Raw genomic sequence first — 19,093 nt, 5'->3', positions numbered from 1 at the left:
AACCCTGCCCGTCTTCCTAATAGCTTCTCATTGCAGGCCCCGCACTTCCCACTTGAACACCTCAGCCGGGGTGTGGCTGGAAAGCTTCTGTCATCTCCTGATAGCTCCCTCGAGATAACCCAGCAAAGCAAACCGCTCCGTCCAGGCAGGCTCCCGGGCGCATGTGCTGTGCGGAGCTTGGCAACGACGCATGAGGCAGGTCCCCGGCCCTCCCTCGGAGCTTCTTTCCCCCGAGAAGCCTGTAGGGACCCAGCGCTACAGCTCAGAGGGCAAGACACACACGCCTGGCTGGACGCCTTGTGGTCTGGAAGGCCCCCCCCCCCCCCCCCTGCTTACCTGCACGCTCAGGTAGAGCCGGCGGGGGCTCCCGGGGCCGGCGCGGTCCACGCTGAGGGCTCGGCACTGGGCTAGGGCCGGGCGTGCCCCGCTGCGGGCACCGGCGTCCTCATCACCGCCGGCCGGGGTGTCTTTCCCACGCCCTGTCCCAGGACAGAAAAGATGGGTGAGACTCTGACTGCCAGCCGGCCGTGGACCACTGAGTAGGGCCGCGGCGGAGCTTGGCTGGCACACGCTCCAGCCAACCCAGCCGTACACGCTGTCACATGCCTGCCCTGCACGGAGGGAAGCCTGGCACCGGGCAGGGGCTGCGCTCCTTTCTTCCCAGAAGCTGCTCCCAGATTCTCTACAGGAGGGCGCCCGGGACCCTGCGGGGCTCCCCTCCCGCCTCCCTCAGGTGGCTCGCTACAGAGAGGAGCAGAAGAAGCGATGCCAACAGGGCTGTGCGCATCAGCACAGGGCCTGGCTCTGTTACCCTGGCTGCCTCTAGGTGGCAATTTCTCCCCTGCCTTCATTAGCACCAACCCCACGCTGGGTGGCCTGGCCCCTGCGGCCTCCAAAAGCATGTTCAGGGCCAGTAAAGCGCATCCCTCGGGCCGCTGACACACCGGATGGGGGAGAGAGCTACCTGGCAGCGACACCCACCCAACCCACCACAGCCGGTGGGACTGGATGGGTGGGAGGGGCTTGCCTCACCGGGCAAACGGCAGAACCACCACCCTGGGCTGGGAGGATATTCTGAGTGCCGGCCAAGTGCTTTCCAGACTCTCATGCCCTCCTTGATCCTCAGTTTCCTTGTCAATAAAATGGGGATAAAGGATCAAACTTAAAAAAAAAAAACACCCAAAAAATAATAATCATCAAACTCACAGTCCTGTGGTGAGGACAAAATGGGTGACACGCATAAAGTGCTCAAACACAACATAATAAAAATTAAAAATGAAGTGCTCACACCGTGCCAGGTTCCCAGAAAGGTGGGGGCTGCGGGGTACCACGTTGGCTGAGACCCTACCCAGTAGCAGGCACCAGGCTTAGCATTTCACACACGGGATCTCATTTGAGCTTTGTCTCAAATTTTAAAAGTGGATAAAAGCGTGTATATAATAGTCACAATGCTCATCTGACAGACCTACACGCACACGCACACGCACACGCACACGCACACGCACGCACGTGCACACACAAGGCTGGGGGGAACTGTACAGAGCGCTTAGTAACACGCTCACACAGGCATTTTCTTCCTGTGCTTCGCGTCACTGCAGCCCACAGACACTGCGTTTTTTACAAATCGAAGGCAAGACCCTCCACCAGCCTGAAGTTTGTGACTCGCTTTATTGCGACACTCCCTTTGTTGTGGCGGTCGGGATCCGAACCCTCTATATTTCCACGGTAGGTGATCTTTATTTTCCTTTTTTTTTTTTTTCTTCCCCAGACAGAGAAAAACATCTATGGGCTGCCTCCCGTATGCTCCCTGACCAGGGATTCAACCCACAACCTAAGTACTAGTATGTGTCGTAACCAGGAATTGAACCTGCGACCTTTCGGTTTACGGGCCGACACTCCACCCCACCTGGCCAGGACTTTTCTTACATTTTTTATACTTTGTTTTTGCTTTGGGGTGTTGTTGTCTTTTTTTTTTTTTTTTTTTTTTTTTTAGTTTTCAAGGACACAAATTTTGGTGGTTGTTTTGGTGAGGTTTTTTTTCTTTTTCCAGAAAAACAATGACAGTTCCTATTCCATTTGCAATCCTTAAGACAATCTTGTGGGGTGGAGACCATCTTCAGTCCCTTCCAGACAACTGGGGCTACCTGACCCCACAGCCCGAGTTTTTCCCGAAGGTCCCCAGGGCCACCCAGCCTCACCATCCCGTACGGAGAGACCTGGAGGGCATCACTGTGGCTGCCAGTGACGGCACAAATGTGTGGGAGAGAGAGCCCAAGAGGAGCTCGCTATGCGCCCTCCCTGGGCCTCAGTTTCCCCCTCCTTCCATGGATGGGCTTGGAGTTGACAGCAGTGAGGGACACAGCCAGCTCACAGGGATCTAAACTAAACCCTTTCCCTGTGGGTCAAGAACAAGAGACCACAGCACACGCCTGAAGCCATCTTCCCCGAAGACGCCTCTCTCCCCTGGCACTTCTAGGAAGACCTGCCCAGGCCAAACATGGGCAAGGGTCAAGGGCAGCTCCCCACCCCTGACAATCCAGACAAGCCAGCCCCAACCCATCATCAGAACCGCCACTCACTTCTCGCTGTCGGAGGCACCAGGGGACATGACCCAGAAAGCAGAGCTGGCGTTGACAGCTCCCCAGGGGGACAGCCAGTGGGGGACCCAGATCCAGGGGCTCCTTCGCTGCCCACCTGCTGTTGGGCCCCTACCCAAGCCACCTGGATGGGTACCCAAAACCGAGCGCACGGCGCCCAAACCCTGCCAGGCCCCGCTCCAGGGCAGCCTCAGTCCACCCGCGGGCCAGCCCAGGCGGGATCAGGTGTCCGCGCGCGCGGGGAGCCGGGCAGCCACCGGGCAGCCACCTCACCTACCTTGTTTACGCCTCCGGTGGCAGGAACCAAAGGGAGAGCTGAGCCCTCCGCCAAGGACCGGCTGACGGCAGAGCCCCCGACCTGGCCGGGGTGGGACCGCGTGGCCGTGGGCAGCGTCCTCCCCCTGCTCTAGGGACCGCGTTAAAGTTTAACTCCGCGGCCGCCGGCGGCTCCTCTGCGCGCAGATGGCGCAGCGCGGCAGCCAGGGCGAGATTGACGCTCCAACTCCACGCCCGGCTCCCCGGCTGCCTGCCGGACCCTGTAATTTACCTGACAGCTCGGCCTGAGCCGAGGAACTTGCGAGAAACCTCGCTCTCATCCCGGGTGTCTGGAGGAGGAAGGAAGGGAAAGCAAGAGGCATTTTAAAAATGCGGACTCACCAGTTCTCAACCTCCCCGGGCCGGTGTGTGGGAAAGGGCGGGCGGCCGGGCTGGCTGGGGCGGGGCGGGCCATCCCCCGCTCGGGCTCCTCCGGGGCCCGGCCCACTCTCCACAGGCCGCGCAGCGAGGGCGGGGCTCCCAGGTTCCAGGTCCGGCGAGACTGGACCATGGCCTGGGGATCCGCAGCCTCCCCCGGGCGCCCGGCAGCCTGCGGAGAGAGCACGGGGAGACGAGATTGAAGACCGCTGGCCGAACCGGATCTAGAGGGTTTGCGCCAACTCCCATGACTCGCGGGGGTGGGGGTGGGTCCTTATCTCCATTCAGGGTAGGGAGGCTCTGAAGGGGGCAAGGCGCCCTCCAGGTGTGTCTGCAGAGGTCCCACATCGACAACCCCTCCACTCGGAGCCTGACAGCTTGCAGACGTGCCCCACACGGAGGAAGCATGAGTCAGTGGCATCTCTGTAAATCTAATCAGAGGGGACCCTACCGGTCGCCTGTGACAAGTTAGGTTTATGTGTCAAATTCTCTTCAAGTCAGCTCATTCACATATTCAAACTAGCCTTCCCTCCAAGCCTACAACACAGCAGGCAACTGGCTAGGAGTTGAGATACTACAAAGCTTCATTCAGTCTTCATTTAATAATTATTTATTGGGTGCCTGCTGTGTGCCAAGCACCTGCGGGGGGAGGGGGGGGTCTCTTTGATCAGGAGAAACAGGGCCTCAAAGCTCCCTGTGGGGAGGGAGGTAAACACTGCAACAAATGTTCCCAGTCACAGCAGGGTGCAGGGAGCAGTGGGAGAATGGGGGGGCTGGATGGGAAGCTCCATAGGTCCCTTATAAACTGAGCAGATGAACAGAACAGATTTTCCGCATTCACGGCACAAGCTTTTATTGAGCACCTATTGTGTGCAGAGCAGCCTTGAGGGCCTTTACGGTGACTAAGCTATAGACCCAGACAAACATGATACCGTTTACAGAAGAAGCCACGTCAGCTCAAAAGAAGCAACTCCGGAGTTTGCTTTTGGTTTAAAATGGAGTTAGAGACGCCCAAGGGCTTCCTCGTGGCCCTGCCTGGGTTGAAGACCACTGTCCCTTGTCTATCACTGCGCTGACTGCTTGCTACCAAGCACTCAAGACATGTGTTGTGAACACAGAGGGTGTCCATCTCCTCTGACCCTCTATGGCTCCCCAGCGCAGAGCTCACAGCATGCTCCTCTTTTTAAAAAATATATACATATATACATACATATATATATATGTATATTTTTATTGATTTCAGAGAGGAAGGGAGAGGGAGAGAGAAATAGAAACATCACTGATGAGAGAGAATCACTGATCAGCTGCCTCCTGCAGGCCCCACACCAGGGATCGAGCCCGCAACCCGGGCATGTGCTCTGACCAGGAATCGAACCGTGACCTCCTGGTTCATAGGTCAATGCTTAACCACTGAGCCACACCGGCAGGGCAGCATGCTCATCTCTGCAGCCCCACAGCACCAGGCCTGGAGCTGCAGCTACACCGGATCAAATAGCCGGCGATGGCTTTTTGACCGAATGCCCTGAAGTAAACGCCCGCAAAGGCTCGCACGGACACCTGGGAGAGAGCAGGGCTGGACACGGAGACTCAGAGCTGGGAGGCCACCGTGCCACAGGCGAGGACACAATCGTCAGGGGTCACGCAAGACTCGGGGCGACCAGGAGGACAGAGCTCAGGGGAAGCTGGGGAAGGAAGGTGGCAGGAGCTCCAGGCGGGTAAGAGTCCTGAGGGGACGAGTAAGCTGGAAGGAGAGGATGGTTACTTCCTGGAGACATGCCCCCAAGGGGTCAAACTGGAACAAAGACCCTGGGGGCTCTTTCAGGGAGAATGTCCTTGGAGCAAGATGGGCAAACCAAGGGCTGGGCAGGGGCTCCAAGAAGCCCCCACTTCCTCCTCTTTGGGGAAGCTTGGCGAGGTGGAAGGAGAGGCTGGGTCCAGAGGATGTGGCATTGAGGAGCCATTGGAACACGCTGGGTGGATAGAGGGGCGGGAATGGTAGAGGCCCTGAGAGACAGAAGATGTGAGAGTGCAGGGACAGGTGGTGGCCCGGGGACACGGTGACCGATGTTCGCGGAGCTGAACCCTGGGAGAAGGCCAGGCTTCTGACTCGTGGTCCCCGCCTTCCTTGGCTGAGGCAGACGACCTGCAGGAGGAGGCTCCCAGCTGCAGTCTCACTGGATTGGAGGCAAGACTGTGGGCCGAAGGGTAAGGGGCAGAAGCTAATCCAGGTACGTGGGCCGGTTCCACTGAGGAACTGGAGATGGGCCAGAGTGGAGCGGAAGGAACCAGGGGGAGCAGCCAGACAGCCTCTTCTCCAGGCTGCTTGGCACCGAGCTGGGCACACAAGCAACCTGGATGACCAGCTGCCCGATGGGCCAGGAGGGAGAGACGGGCTCCGTCTGCTTGCCGAACAGGACACTGAAGGTCAATTCCACGGCTGAGGGGGAAAGACTTTTAAGGACAACGGCTAAGTCTGAGGGGCAGGGACCGGAAAGGACAATATTCCTGTGGCTTTCTGGAAGGGAAGTCGGGGAGGCAACCAGGAAGATATCAGGAAGAAAGAGGAAGGGTGTGTGCAAGATCCTGAAGAGGAAAAAGCAGCTGAATTTAGCAGAGGGCAGCGTGAAGGTCAAAAGTACCAAGGATTCAAATATGCCCAGGCTGGGGCTGCTACCCACCCGGGGTGGGCCGTGGGGGATTGTGCTGGAGTGGCAGTGACCGGAAGCTGGTCCAGAACCTGGCTCTGCCGCTCACTAGGTGTGTGACCTTGGGGAATTCACTTTGCCTCTCTGGGCCTCATTGTCTCCATCTGAAAATGGGGAGAATGCCACCACACAGGGCCGGTAGCAGGATCAGACAATGCGTAGATAACGACTTCAGAAACCAGGTGTATACAAAGAACTCACACATTTCCTTTTTCAGAACTCCCTTCCAGGCATGGATGAATGCAGAGGGGCCGGCTAGAGGGCGAAGGGGGGCGGGGGGGTGGGGGGCTCCCACTCTGGGTCCAGGCCATGGAGGAAAAGCTGCAGCCCCTGTCCCTCCAGACCAGGGATATTGCAATGACTGAGGGACAGACCTGACAACTGCCCAGGGACTCCTGTTGGGGCGGGCTCAGTCTCCCTGGGAGAGACGGCAGAAGGTCAGGGAGGTTGGCCAGAGGCTAGGACCGCCCCTACGTGCAGGCACCCATCCTGGGGTTTCCAGTACAACGCAGAGTTCAAAACCTCTGCTCCCTTTAGTGCCCATAAAGACGGCAGAACTAAGCACCCTGTGTCCCTCAAGTCCAGTCACTGAGAACACAGGGCTCCATTCTGAGGCCGCATTCCTCGCACATGACTCTCCCTGGCCAAGGAGACGGCTACTTTATCAAGGGCAAGGGGAATACGGTGGGCAAGGAGAGGCGCTCAGCCAGCCTGAGCCGGGTGAGCCAGGGAAGGTGACAGACCAGGGGTGGCTGCCACCCACAAGCTGGACACACACGTGTTGGGGGCCGGGGGAGTTCTTGAGTATTTAAACACAGCTGCCTCGTTAACATCTCCCGGGCCAGGCCCTCCACTGCGCCAGAGTTCTGCCCTAACTCACAAGTAGGGGTGGAAGGAGGTGGCTTCTGGCTGCCGGGACACCCAGGCCGCCGGGACACCCAGGCCGCCGCTGTCAATCGCTCAAGTCTCCCACTGCCCGGGAGGCACCGGCCCAGGCCTCCTTCCTAACCGCGGGGCTAGCCTGCACCCCCGGCCCTGCGAGGGGGGAAGCGAACTGCCCAGGGTTGGTAGGTGGTGGGAGGGCCAGAAACTGCAGCCTTCCAGGGAGCCCTGGGTGCGGGGACCTCTGCAACCGGAGGGGGCGGCGCTGGCGGACACGCGGTTCCTCCGTAGGGTCCCGCATTGCCGGGCCAATGAAAAAATAAAACGCCCCCCACCCCACCCCCCGCCCGAGGCTGCTCGAGGGGACGAGGGGACGTGCCGTGCCGCCCCATGCCCTGCCCTGGACCAGGTCCTCGGCTCCGGCTGGATTGCGCGGGGTGCGGGTGGGGGCGCGGGAGGGGGGCGCGGCGGGAACCGCGCAGGGCTGGGTCTCCGCGGCCGGGTCTTCCCTGCTCCGCTCAGCGGGCCGGGCGCGCGGATCCCGCGGGTAGGGTGGGCCCCATGCAGCGCCCGATCAGCGCTCGGGGCGGACCCCCAGCGCCCAGCCCGCCCCCAGCCCGCCCGGCCCCCGACTCACCGGCCTGGCGGAGGCAGAATCTCCGCTTCGCCGCAGCGTCGGGGGCTCGGCTCGGCCCGGCCAGCCGGCGGGAGGCAGCTCCACGCCGCCGCCTCTACGGCCCGCCCCGCTCCGCCCCTCCCGCACACTTTCCACAGGAAATGATTAACTCGGGCCGCGGCGCGTTCCCATGGCAACCCGCTCCGACCAGAAGGGGGGCGGCGGTGCGCGTGAGCACGCCCTCCGCATACTCTCACGCGCTCCTGCGCCCCTCCGCGCTCCCGCACACTCTCCCGCGCGCTCCCGCGCACCCTCCGCGCTCCCGCACACTCTCCCGCACTCCGCATACTCTCACGCGCTCCTGCGCCCCCTCCGCGTTCCCGAACACTCTCCCGCGCGCTCCCGCGCACCCTCCGCGCTCCCGCACACTCTCCCGCGCGCTCCCGCGCACCCTCCGCGCTCCCGCACACTCTCCCGCGCGCTCCCGCACACCCTCCGCGCTCCCGCACACTCTCCCGCGCGCTCCCGCGCACCCTCCGCGCTCCCGCACACTCTCCCGCACTCCGCATACTCTCACGCGCTCCTGCGCCCCCTCCGCGTTCCCGAACACTCTCCCGCGCGCTCCCGCGCACCCTCCACGCTCCTCCATACTCTCCCGCGCGCTCCCGCGCACCCTCCGCGTTACCCGAGTTCCGCCCAAACCGTCCCCTGGGTGTCGGGGCTCCTCGATCTGCACACGCTAGTGCACACGTGCGCGCTTGCCCACCGCCGCACACGCATGCTCATACCTTAACGCATGGACTCACACACCGGTACACGCGTCCCTCACACATGCTCACATTCCCACCCTAGTTCGTACATACCTGCTTTGCACTTACACTTACTCTAATGCACGCATCCTCAAATCCTAGGAGAAACTCGCATGCACTAGTTGGTACTCACATGTACAGTGACATGCCTCCTTGCTGTCCGGCACACTCCCGACTCTAGTGCAGTTTTTGACATTCCAGCACATGCTTTCACACACGCTCTTACACACTGTAGCTAGTACATGTATACACTTTTACATGCACACACTTGACACCCGCGCCCACATGCTTTCCCACAAACGCTTCACATGCACCTTAACCTTAGTACACAGGTACCTTTCCACACGCTCACACGCATGGTCTCTCATGCTGTGACTCGTTCCCTCGCACCCTAGTACACACACGCTTTTAAACCCGAGTACACACTTCCACGCGAGCTCTCACACACTAGTGAGTGCACACACATGCACTTTCACACGTCTCACGTCTTACTAGCTCTCAGTAATACAGAGGTCAGGCTGCCTTCCCAGACAGAGCAGCCCTCCCGCCCGCTCCCCACCCCCCACCCCCCACCCCAGGCAAATTAATATCTTCCAGAGCAGGAAAGGTACTAGGGATTTTTAAGGTCAAGTATTCCTTTAAGCCCCAGTGAAAACATGGTTGGGGGCGCAGGGGGGGGCAGCAGCTCCCAGGCTAGCCCTGGAAGGCCGTCTTCACAGATGCCTGGGGGAGCCAAGGAGAGACAGCTGACCGAGGAGCCACTCTGTTCTTTGTCTCCCAAACAGAGGCGGCATTTTACTCCCAGTCAGCAGCAAGATCCCCCTCCAGGGTGCGGAAGGAGGAGAAAGAAAGAAGCTCAGAAGCCAGCCCAGTGCAGGCTGATGGTTCGGCAGATAATCGAGGCGGGTGGGCACTCTGCCCCTTCCTGCTCCGCAGGGGATGGCCCAGGAGGAGCAGAGAGGGGACTGTGAGAAGGGGGGAGGGGGCGCAGGGGGGGTCGTGCAGCTCCCGGGGATTCTGTCTCCTGCTGCTGCCCAGGCACTGGGCTGGTGGTCAAGAATCTCCACCAGAGGCAGAGCCAAGCTTTGGGCATGTTCTAGAGGCCAGATCAGGACATTTGCAATCCCCCCAGGCGAAGTGGGCGAGTGTGTGTTTCATATTCCAACAGCGATGCCCCAGCAAAGGCCCAAGAGAGGATCAATGTCACTTTCCTGGAATGGGTCCCTGGAGAGTTAGAGGTTTCCAGGTAAGAACCCCAGGGAACCCTCCCAACGGGAGAGAAGGCCATAATTTTCAAATTACCATCCGGGAAGCCCCCTGCCGGCCCTCCAGACAGCAGTGGTCAGCGGACTGCAAGGTTGGAGGAGGGCGAGATTTCTCTAGACTCCTGACTAACTATCTCCCTTTGTTCCTGTTATTTGATTGGGGGATGGGGGGGAGGGTGTCTGTGTTTAAAGTCCGGGTATAGAACCGGATGCCTTGTCTTACTTGCCCGCTGGTGCCCTGACATTAACCACAGGTTCCTTCCAACAAAGCCAAAGCCAGATTTTAAAATTCATAATAACATTTCTTGTTCTTTATCTCTGATCACAAAATAGATGTTCATTGTAACCATAATCCCACCCACTAGAGATAAATGCCAACATTTTAGGACAGTCTTTTTTTTTTTTTCTATGCACATAATAGCTACCATTTATTCAAAGCGAACACCGTGCCAGGCACTGCGCTAAACTCTTTATAAACAAGGTCCCATCTAACCCTGGATACCCGATGAGGTGGGCACCACCGTGTCCCCGTTAAACCCAGTGTGTGACAGCTAAGATATAAACCCAGCTGGTGTGTGTGTGTGGATACACACACGCACAAACATAAACTGCTGTCCTATGTGTATAGGTGCAAGTTTATTAAGATCCAAGCACACCAGTGAAAGAAAAATAATTTGCGGCACTCGGAAGAGGCATTTTCAGAATTCTAGAAAAACTCTGACCTGTCATGTAAAGACGAATTGCTTTCTGATGGTAAACATTTAATTTTAAAATGCACAGGCAGTCACAGTTTGATTCCCGGTCAGGGCACATGCCTGGGTTGCAGGCTCCATCCCCAGTGTGGGGTATGCAGGAGGCAGCCGATCAACGATTCTTTCTCATCACTGATGTTTCTATCTCTCTCTCCCTCTCCTGTCCTCTCTGCAATCAATAAAAACATTAAAAAAAAAAAAGAATGTGCAATGTCACCAGGGACTACATACCAATGACCTCCAGGTCATTTCTATGTTAGAAACTTCACCGATGGTTTGATGTGGAAATTGCCAGTTCTCCCCTGGCTACAGGCAACGTGGTGGATTTGCCAGGCAGCCAAGAGCCCTAGGGTTCTGCTCACAGGGCTGCAAAAAGTGGGATTTTGCTTGATCTGATTCTCATAGTAACCCAGAGTGAAGCACAAGGAGGACTTACACGATTTTCTGCTTTTAGTGATTTAGCTTGAGATTCAGTCACCACCAGGCCTTCGCGATGCTGTTCCCCCTTCCTGGAAGCCCTCTCACCTTCGCCCTGCTCCTACCTGCCTCCCCGACCTGTACCTCACCGACTACTGCTTGTCCTCCAAGTCCTTCAAGCAAAGAGGTCACCTTCCTGACCATCCCAGGCTCCACAGTCACCTCACTGCTCACCTCCCTGCCGCCCCCTCCCCACTGGATTGTAATGAATCAGCTCCTTGATCGGGGCCCTTTCACTGAATAAATACATATACGCCGGAGGGGAAGGTCGGGGTACCCAGACTTTCTTCCCGGGCAACGTCAGGATAATTCTTATCAAAAAAGAAGTAAGCGATGGGTCCTTAAGCAATTATTCCAATGGGCTCACTAGGGAGCACGCTGCCACCGCGGATCCTTGCCTAATTCTGGGTAACAGATGGTTTCTTGGATTTGGAAAACAGCATTCTGGACTTACCAGGCACATTTTAAGTAACCCTGACCCAGTTAGAACCCGCATCGTTCCGTGCCCCTGAAGCAGCCCGCTGTGGACAGAGCAGAAAGAGCCGGGAAGGGTCTGTGGAGGGGACAGGCAGTCCTTGGAGCATGCGTTTGACCCCCGCTGCAGGACCTGGGCATTCAGCCCCCGAGCCTGTGGGTGGGCTGGCCCCGGCTGGCACCTGCTGGCTCCCGGGAAGTCACGCCCCTCTGTGGACATGATGGCGTGGGAGGGCTGTCACTCCTATCACTCGCTGCTACAGACTCGGCCCCTTACAGGCACTGGGTGCTCTATCAATATTCCAACAAATGGTACCTTTCTCCTCCCTCCACTTCCAGCTGCCTCTGTGCCTTTCCCGGCTCTGCCCAAGGGTGCCTCGTTTCTAAAAGCGGTGTGGACGGGAAAAAAGCTTCTCCCATTTCCACAGGTCTCTGCAGAGAACCACGGCAACCCTCCCCCCAGTGAAACCGCCTTGCTTTCAAATCTCTAGACAGTGACTCCTTTCTGCATTTGCCAGGGAGACTGGGCTCAACAACGGTGCCTCCCTGGCTCTCCCTGGCTCTCCGGTGAGGGGAACCTAACACCTCTTATGACCTAAGAAAGAATTTGGCAGAGATAACCCCCTGCTGGCGCTCCAGGGTGGAAAGCAAACAGGGTTTTTTCCCCCTTTATCACTTCCCCGTAGTCTAAAATATGAGAGGAATGCAAGCGCTGGGGAGGTGTGTACTTAAGCACTGACTTAGCAAGAATGAGGTGGGCGGACAGCCCTGTCCCCACCCTTCCTCTCTGAGTCCGCCTTTCGAAGAAGATGGTCTAGAAGCCACCTGGGCTCGGTCGCCCAAATGCTCCTGGCTTCACTTTTTATAAAAAATATATTTTTATTGATTTCAGAGAGGAAAGGAGAAGGCGAGAGAGAGATAGAAACATCAATGATAAGGGAGAATCATTGATTGGCTGCCTCCTGCACGCCCCACACTGGGGACCAAGCCCCGGAACCCGGTCATGTGCCCTGACCGGGAATCGAACCATGACCTCCTAGTTCATAGGTCAGCCCCTGAGCCACGCCGGCCGAGCCCTGGTTTTCACTTCTCGCTCCTAAATCATCCATCTTCCCGTTCAAAGCCAAGGCATGCCTTAGTAACGCATTCCCACTTCCCCTCAGCTTCCCCATTCATTTTTCCCCTTCGGCTGCAAATTCTAGGAGTCTGGGATGGTTTTTTGTTTTTTTCTTTTTCTGCACAAATGTAGGAGAAACCGAGAGAGGAAAAGGCCCCCAATCCCACACTCTTAACTTACTGTCATTGGCCCAGCTTTTCTCTTTGGTACTTGACTCTGAACAGACATTATTTCTGTATGAAGGAGAGACAGAATAGAGTGATGGTTACAACTGGGTGTGGGGGTACGGTGGTCCTGGGTTTGAACCCTGGCTCGGTCACTTCCATAGGAAGAGTACCAGCCCCTGACCCAGTGGGCACTAGGAACTAAGAGCAAGCACATAGATCCGTGGCACACCGCGGCGCCCCACAGACGCGAGCTAATTACAGTGGGAGGCAGATTCGTACAATATTCAACTCTGCCTTTTCTCACTCACATCCACATAATAAGCATTTCCGAGTTACATTTCCCCACGAAGGCCTGCTCTTTTCTGAACTTGAGGCCCCCCAGACCCAGGATGAGACCCGGGTCCCCTTCCGAGTCGGGGTCCCAATGTCTGGGGACACACCAGCGCTCCCTAATAAATGACAGAGGGAAAATAATCGCGTTAAATGGCTGCATAACATTCTGTGAACGGCTCCTCCCCGACCGAACTGGCCATTCCATGGGGTCAGACACGTGAGTAGCTCCCACATTTCCCACTTTCATGAATAAAGTTGCCGTGGACATCGCCTCCCCTCCCCACAGCCTGTCCATCCCCCGGGCGGGGAGGCCGGGAGCCAAGTGTTAATTCCACGTAATCTTTCTGAAGAGTCTGGCGTTTTCTTTTCCTTACGCTTTCTAAACATGTGGCCAGACTGCCGTCGGGAGGGCCGCACCCCATAGACACTTCACACCATCACCGGCAGCATTCTTGAGGAGAAGGCCCGTTCGCACGGACTTACAGTTTTTCTCCTGGGTCTGGAGTTCTGGCCGCCGGTTCCCCTGTGAGGCATGAGGCCGCATGACAAGCCTTCAGAGCCCTGACTGTCAGGAGAGGGGAGTGCCTGGTTCCCTTGCTGCGTTTCTGTCTGCTGGGCTGGGCGGGGCTGAGCACTGAGTCAGCGCACCCCCTCCCTGCCTGCCCAGGTGGGTTCTAGAACACCCCGGAAGATTCTGTCCAGGGGGCCAGCAGCATGATGGAGATGATCCATCCTCTGACACGGGCCTGGCACTTCCTTCTGGCTTCTTGCAATAAGAACATGCCTTCCAGGGGCTCTGGCCTCTGCAGTCACTTTCCGTCCCCGACGGTGCCGGCCGAGGTGTGTGTGCAGAGGGAGCGGCCAGGTAAGGGAAGCCACGTGCTCCTGGGGAACCACAGCCATGGCTCCTGACCACCCTGCCAGCCGCTTGGCACGGCCAGCATCCCTCAGCCGGGCTCTGCGGCAGCCCCGGGGCCTCTCCCCGGACTCCGGCCCTCCTCCTCCGGGGGTGGCCCTTGTTTGCAAACAGCCATGGGAAGTTTGGATGCTGTTGATGAACCAGACTCCCACGGCTCTGGGTTCTTAGTCATCGTGACAAGTCTCAACCTCCCGCCCGCCCTGCTGACGTCACCAGCTTCCAGGTGATGGGGACGACGCGGCCAGGAGCTTCATGGTTTCAGCGGCTTCCATTCGTCATCCTCACTGAGAAGGGGGAGAACCTCCCCCTCTCCCAAACGACTGGAATGTACGGGGCCTGGAATACGGGGACGGGACTTTAATCCGATTTAGCGTGGTTCTGCTGAGGGACAGGTGTGTCCCAAGCACTGGGCTAAACGCTGTGCATACAGGATTGCCTTTGATACCATTCACTGCTCATGACACGTGCAATAGACATTATCATTCCCATTGTACAGATGGAGAAACTGAGGCTCTACGTTATAAGCGCAGCTAAGCGGGAGGCCCATGATGAGTAAGGGCAGCTGTGGGAAGGCAACTTGGATGACTGGCACTTGGGGACAGGCCTGGGTCTCCCCTCTCTGGGGCCCCCACCCCTCCCTTGCTAGTGAGGAGGGTGGCTGGGGCCGTCCCAGCACTACAGCAAGTTGGAGAGGAGGTCTGTAGATCTGAGATCCTGCTTGCTGAGGGCATGGCCCAGGGGAGGGGTCATGTCAGCTCAGCACCTGGGCCTCTGTCTTCACTCTTGACAGTTGCGTCACCAAACAAAGGCAGCACCAGATGGGAGATTGGTGGTTGGGGGAAGGGGGACGTGGCCCAGCCTGAAGGGAACAAAGGAAGGTCCATCTTGGAGACCAGGACTGACTGCCTCTGAGAGTCCCAGCCTTGGGGTCAAACCCGCCTGCCTGCCAAGCACCCGCTTGTCAATAATCAGGATTTCCTTCTGCTCTGAAGACTTCCAACCTGGCAGCTGCTTGTGCCAGCCACTCACCCGGCGGGCTCGGTGTCCTCTCAGCCCTTGCAGTGGACTTCTTCGAAGGGGAAAGACCCCGGGGGCTCGGGACACTCAAAGCAGCTGAGGAGTCACAGCCCAGACAGACCCACCGGCTCTCCTGGCCTAAAAGCCACACCACGCCTGGCAGAGAGGTTGGCACTGGCTGAGGGTCCTGCCTCCTTCTTCCTGCTGAGGGTGCACGCCCTGCTATTGGCCCTGCTCTGTGGACTTGAACCACAGCACCACGCTGCCTCTCAAGGGTACAGTTGGGGGGGGGGGGGGGGTCCTGTCACCCTGTGGCAATCCTCAGCACGCATTTGAGGCTCTTTGCCAGCGGCCTGCAACCGACCTGCCCAGGCTTCTCTCCCACTAATCCCCCGAGGTACCCCTTTTCTGTTCCATGAGTTTACCATGTGTCCACGCCTCCCCACCTTGGCTCATGCAGTTACATCCATGAGGACAGCCCATTCACCTTGTGAGGCCCAATGCAAAGATCACCTCCTCCATGGAGCCCTCCTGACACTGCCCAGTCAGAACTCTCCCAGGACCCTCTCCCTTTCCCTGAACTCACTTCATACACTGCATTGGAGCTTGTGAGGGATTCATCAGTCTCCTCCATTAGCCTTGAGCTGCCTGACTTCAAGCTCCATGCTGTGTGTCCTTGGGAAAGGCCCTTAACCTCTCTGAGCCTCAATGTCCTCATAAATGGCAGTTTCAATAATAGTTGTCATTATTATTATTATTATGAATAGTATTTATTAAGCATTTACTGTGTCAGGCACTCTATGCTAAGTCCTTTATGTGCAAGATCTCATTTTGTCCTTACGACATCCTAAGAGGTGGGTGTGATTGTTATTACCTCATGTGACGGATGAAGAAACTAAGCCTGCTGTTAGGACTGCCACCATGATGATTGCTGCTATTCTTGCTTCTGCCACAAGGCCCAGCCTGCCGCAGATACTCAAACCCCGTTTGTTACATTCAGCTGTGGATGAGCATGGTGGGGGACTTGACAGGACAAGAGTTTCCGAGGCAGAACCTTGCACTCGCTCCGGAGTGCTCAGGCCGACCCCTGGCCTGGGTGGGGTGATACCATCTTTGGAGCCTGATGCCATCAGATAGGACCTGGGGGACCTGGGATGGCCTGCTTTCGCTGGTTTGTTTTTAATCCTCACTTGAGGACATTTTTCCTATTGATTTCTAGAGAGAATAGAAGGGAGGGAGGAGGGGGAGAGATGGAAGGGAGGGAGCAGTGGGGGAGAGAGAGAAACATCGATGTGAGAGAGACACGTCGATTGGTTGCTTCCTGAAGGCACCCCCACCAGGGCTGGGGAACCTGCAACAAGGTACGTGCCCTTGATCAAATATCGAACCCAAGACCCTTTGATCCGAGGGCCGACACGCTAACCACGGAGAAACATCTCATGGTCAGGGTGCCTGGGGCTGTTGGGTGCAGGGCAGGGAGGGTGCCCTCCACTTCTGATGGCTCCTCAAGTCCTCAAAACATCCCCAAGTACAGGTGAGACAACCGAGGCCCTAAGCCATCAAGCGGCCAGTCCACGGAGGTGCCAGAACCAGCTGTTCAGACAGCACTTCTCTCCAATGCCCACTCTGACCAGAAACCCAGCAGCTGTGACTAGCCCTGGCGGAAGTCGGGAGGTGGAGTCAGATCTGCTCGGGTGTCTGAAGGCCCCCCGAGGCCCCCGTCTCCCTCCCTCCCCGCTGGGGGGGCCTCAGAAGACCCCCTCCGCTCTCTGAACAGAAGCTGGAAGAAGGCCAGGGCTCTGCCTGCCACAGGGGAGACGGGGACTGCGGAAGCTGCAGCTGACGGTCCCCATCTGCGCGTTCCACCACGGCGGCTGTGGGGTGACAGCAGCTGCTCCGGGAGCCGGAGGAATGTTGCTGCCAGACAGGTTTATGAGGCGTCTGCCGAGACGGAATCCAGAAACCAGGCTGGGCTCCTGCCCCACCAGGCAGCTCCCAGGAGGTTACAGACAGGGGCAGCCCTCACCCCTTCTCCACCTAGGGCTCCTGGAGACCTACCCTCCAAAGCTCCTGCCCCCCTAGATTCATGGGAGCCATCCAACCCACCCCCCCTCAAAAGCAGCCACCCCTGCAGGCAAGGGCCATGCCACCCTCACCCCCCAATAAGGCTTGAGGCCAGGGAGATTGAGGGGGCTCTCCCAACCACGTCTGTAGCCATGACAACCCACCTTGATACTGTTACTAAGGGTAATTATAGTCAAATGGCAATGCTTTGGCCACCAATGGACCACATATAAAATGGTGGTCCCATCAGATTATCAGATAGGAAGGTGGGGAGGGGGCAGAGAGGGGAAAGGGGATCAATGACATGGTGACAGAAGGAGAAGAGACTTCGTGTGGTGGGCACATGGTACACAGATGTCGTATTATAAGGATGTACACCCGAAACTCATGTAATCTTATTATTAACCAATGTCACTCTAATACATTAAAAAAAATTATCATGGAGCTGAAAAATTCCTAATGCCTAGTGACATCATAGCTGTCATGACATCATAGCACAACGCATGACATCATAGCACAACGCATTACGGCACAGTGATGTCCCGGCCTTCACGTTCACTCGCCACTCACTCACCGGCTCACCAAGTCCAGCCAGCTCCTTTCATGGTGCGTGCCCTGTATAGGCGCACCATTTTTAAATGGTTCATACCATATTTTTACTGTACCTTTGCTGTTTAGATACACAAAATACTTTTTTTTGTGGGGTTTTTTTTTACAATTGCCTATGGTATTCAGCACAGTAACATGCTGTACAGGCTTGTAGCCTGAGCCACAGGCTGTCCCATGCAGCCTGGGTGTAGTAGGCGGTACCATCTAAGTGTGCGCAAGTGCACTCTGTGATGTTCGCACAACGACGAAATCACCCCATGATGCATCTCTCAGAACGTATCCCCATCATTACGTAGCACGTGACTATCAGGTGATAACAGTAACACAGCGCTCACTACATGCCTAAGGCCGCACTGAGCACTTTTTCTGGATTATCACATGGATAAGGTTCCTGCGGCTGCTGTAACAAAGTACCACACGCTGGGTGGCTTAAACAACACAAATGTATTCCCTCGGCTCTAGAGTCTAGAGCAGTGATGGGGAACCTTTTGAGCTCGGCGTGTCAGCATTTTGAAAAACCCTAACTTAACTCTGGTGCCGTGTCACATATAGACATTTTTTGATATTTGCAACCATAGTAAAACAAGTATTTATATTTTTGACATTTATTTTATATATTTAAATGCCATTTAACAAAGAAAAATCAACCAAAAAAATGAGTTCGCGTGTCACCTCTGACACGCGTGTCATAGGTTCGCCATCACGGGTCTAGAGTTTGAGTTCAAGGTGTTGGCAGGGCCGGGGTCCCTCAGAGAGGCATGGAGAGGAAAAGAGAGATAGAAAGAAACATCAGTGACGAGAGAGAGTCACCGATCGGATGCCTCCTGCACGCCCCACACTGGGGATCGAGCCTGCAACCCGGGCATGTGCCATGACAGGGAATCGAACTGTGACCTTCTGGTTCATAGGTCGATGCTCAACCACTGAGCCATGCTAGGTGGGCTGACTTTATCTTAATTTGATTACATCTGCAGAGACCCCATTTCCAAATAAGATCACATTCACAGGTTCCAAATCGTCACAAATTCGTGGGAGGCACTATTCAACCCGGTAAATCGCTTGCAATCCTCCCAACGACACTGATCCTGCTCTTGCCCCCACCTTACAGATAACAAAACTGAGGCTCAGAGAGGTTAAGTAATTTGCCTGAGGTCGCCCAGGGGGGGCTGATTCTAGAGCCCACACAATTGCACTTGCTGTTCCCTCTGCCTGCAATGCCATTCCCCCCAAACTCTGTGCATGCAGTTACTCATCTTTAGAATCTCAGACATCACCCTCGTCACCGTCCCCTCACAGGGGCCCAGCGGGTGACCATTGGCAACGCTTCTCCTGGTCGTTGTCATCTTTTCTTCTTGCCACCCCAACCTCGCCGGGCCTGGCTCGTGGTTTCCAGAGGAAACAGACTGGCGATTAACGTGGCCAAGGTCACGCAGCTGAAGAGTGGCAGACCTCTTGACCCCAGGGCCAGCACACCGGGGGTCTAACTGGAACATTCCAAAGCTTTGCCAAGCCAGGGGAGGCCACTGACCCAGCGTGGCCAGTGGCCCTGCTGTGTTTACTGAGAACACCTGCCAAGCTCATAAAAGCTATTGTAAAT

General features: G+C 56.8%; 1 protein-coding gene across 8 annotated transcripts in view; it reads right to left on the bottom strand.

Annotated features, from left to right (window-relative positions):
* The window catches only part of KIFC3 (kinesin family member C3), a 42,072-nt gene extending 28,199 nt beyond the window's left edge, over positions 1-13,873 (bottom strand). For 2 of the 8 annotated variants that reach the window (XM_036345272.1, XM_036345273.1), the window contains exons 1-3: positions 12,568-12,606; positions 3,255-3,462; positions 337-479 (exon numbers count right to left, since the gene is read on the bottom strand). In XM_036345272.1, coding sequence (XP_036201165.1) covers positions 337-479; positions 3,255-3,462; positions 12,568-12,573 — 357 coding nt within the window. In that variant the 5' untranslated portion in view covers positions 12,574-12,606. Of the gene's footprint in view, positions 1-336; positions 480-2,874; positions 3,212-3,254; positions 3,463-7,514; positions 7,640-12,567; positions 12,621-13,370 lie in introns of those variants that run through there. The other 6 variants (XM_036345267.1, XM_036345269.1, XM_036345268.1 and 3 more) reach the window with 6 other exon arrangements.
* Between the last annotated feature and the right edge of the window lie 5,220 nt (positions 13,874-19,093).

The sequence above is a fragment of the Myotis myotis genome, unplaced genomic scaffold (genome assembly GCF_014108235.1).
Source record: "Myotis myotis isolate mMyoMyo1 unplaced genomic scaffold, mMyoMyo1.p scaffold_m19_p_19, whole genome shotgun sequence".
Lineage (NCBI taxonomy): Eukaryota > Metazoa > Chordata > Mammalia > Chiroptera > Vespertilionidae > Myotis > Myotis myotis.
The sequence above is the reverse complement of the archived record's forward strand: the minus strand, read 5'-3'. Positions and strand labels throughout refer to the sequence as shown.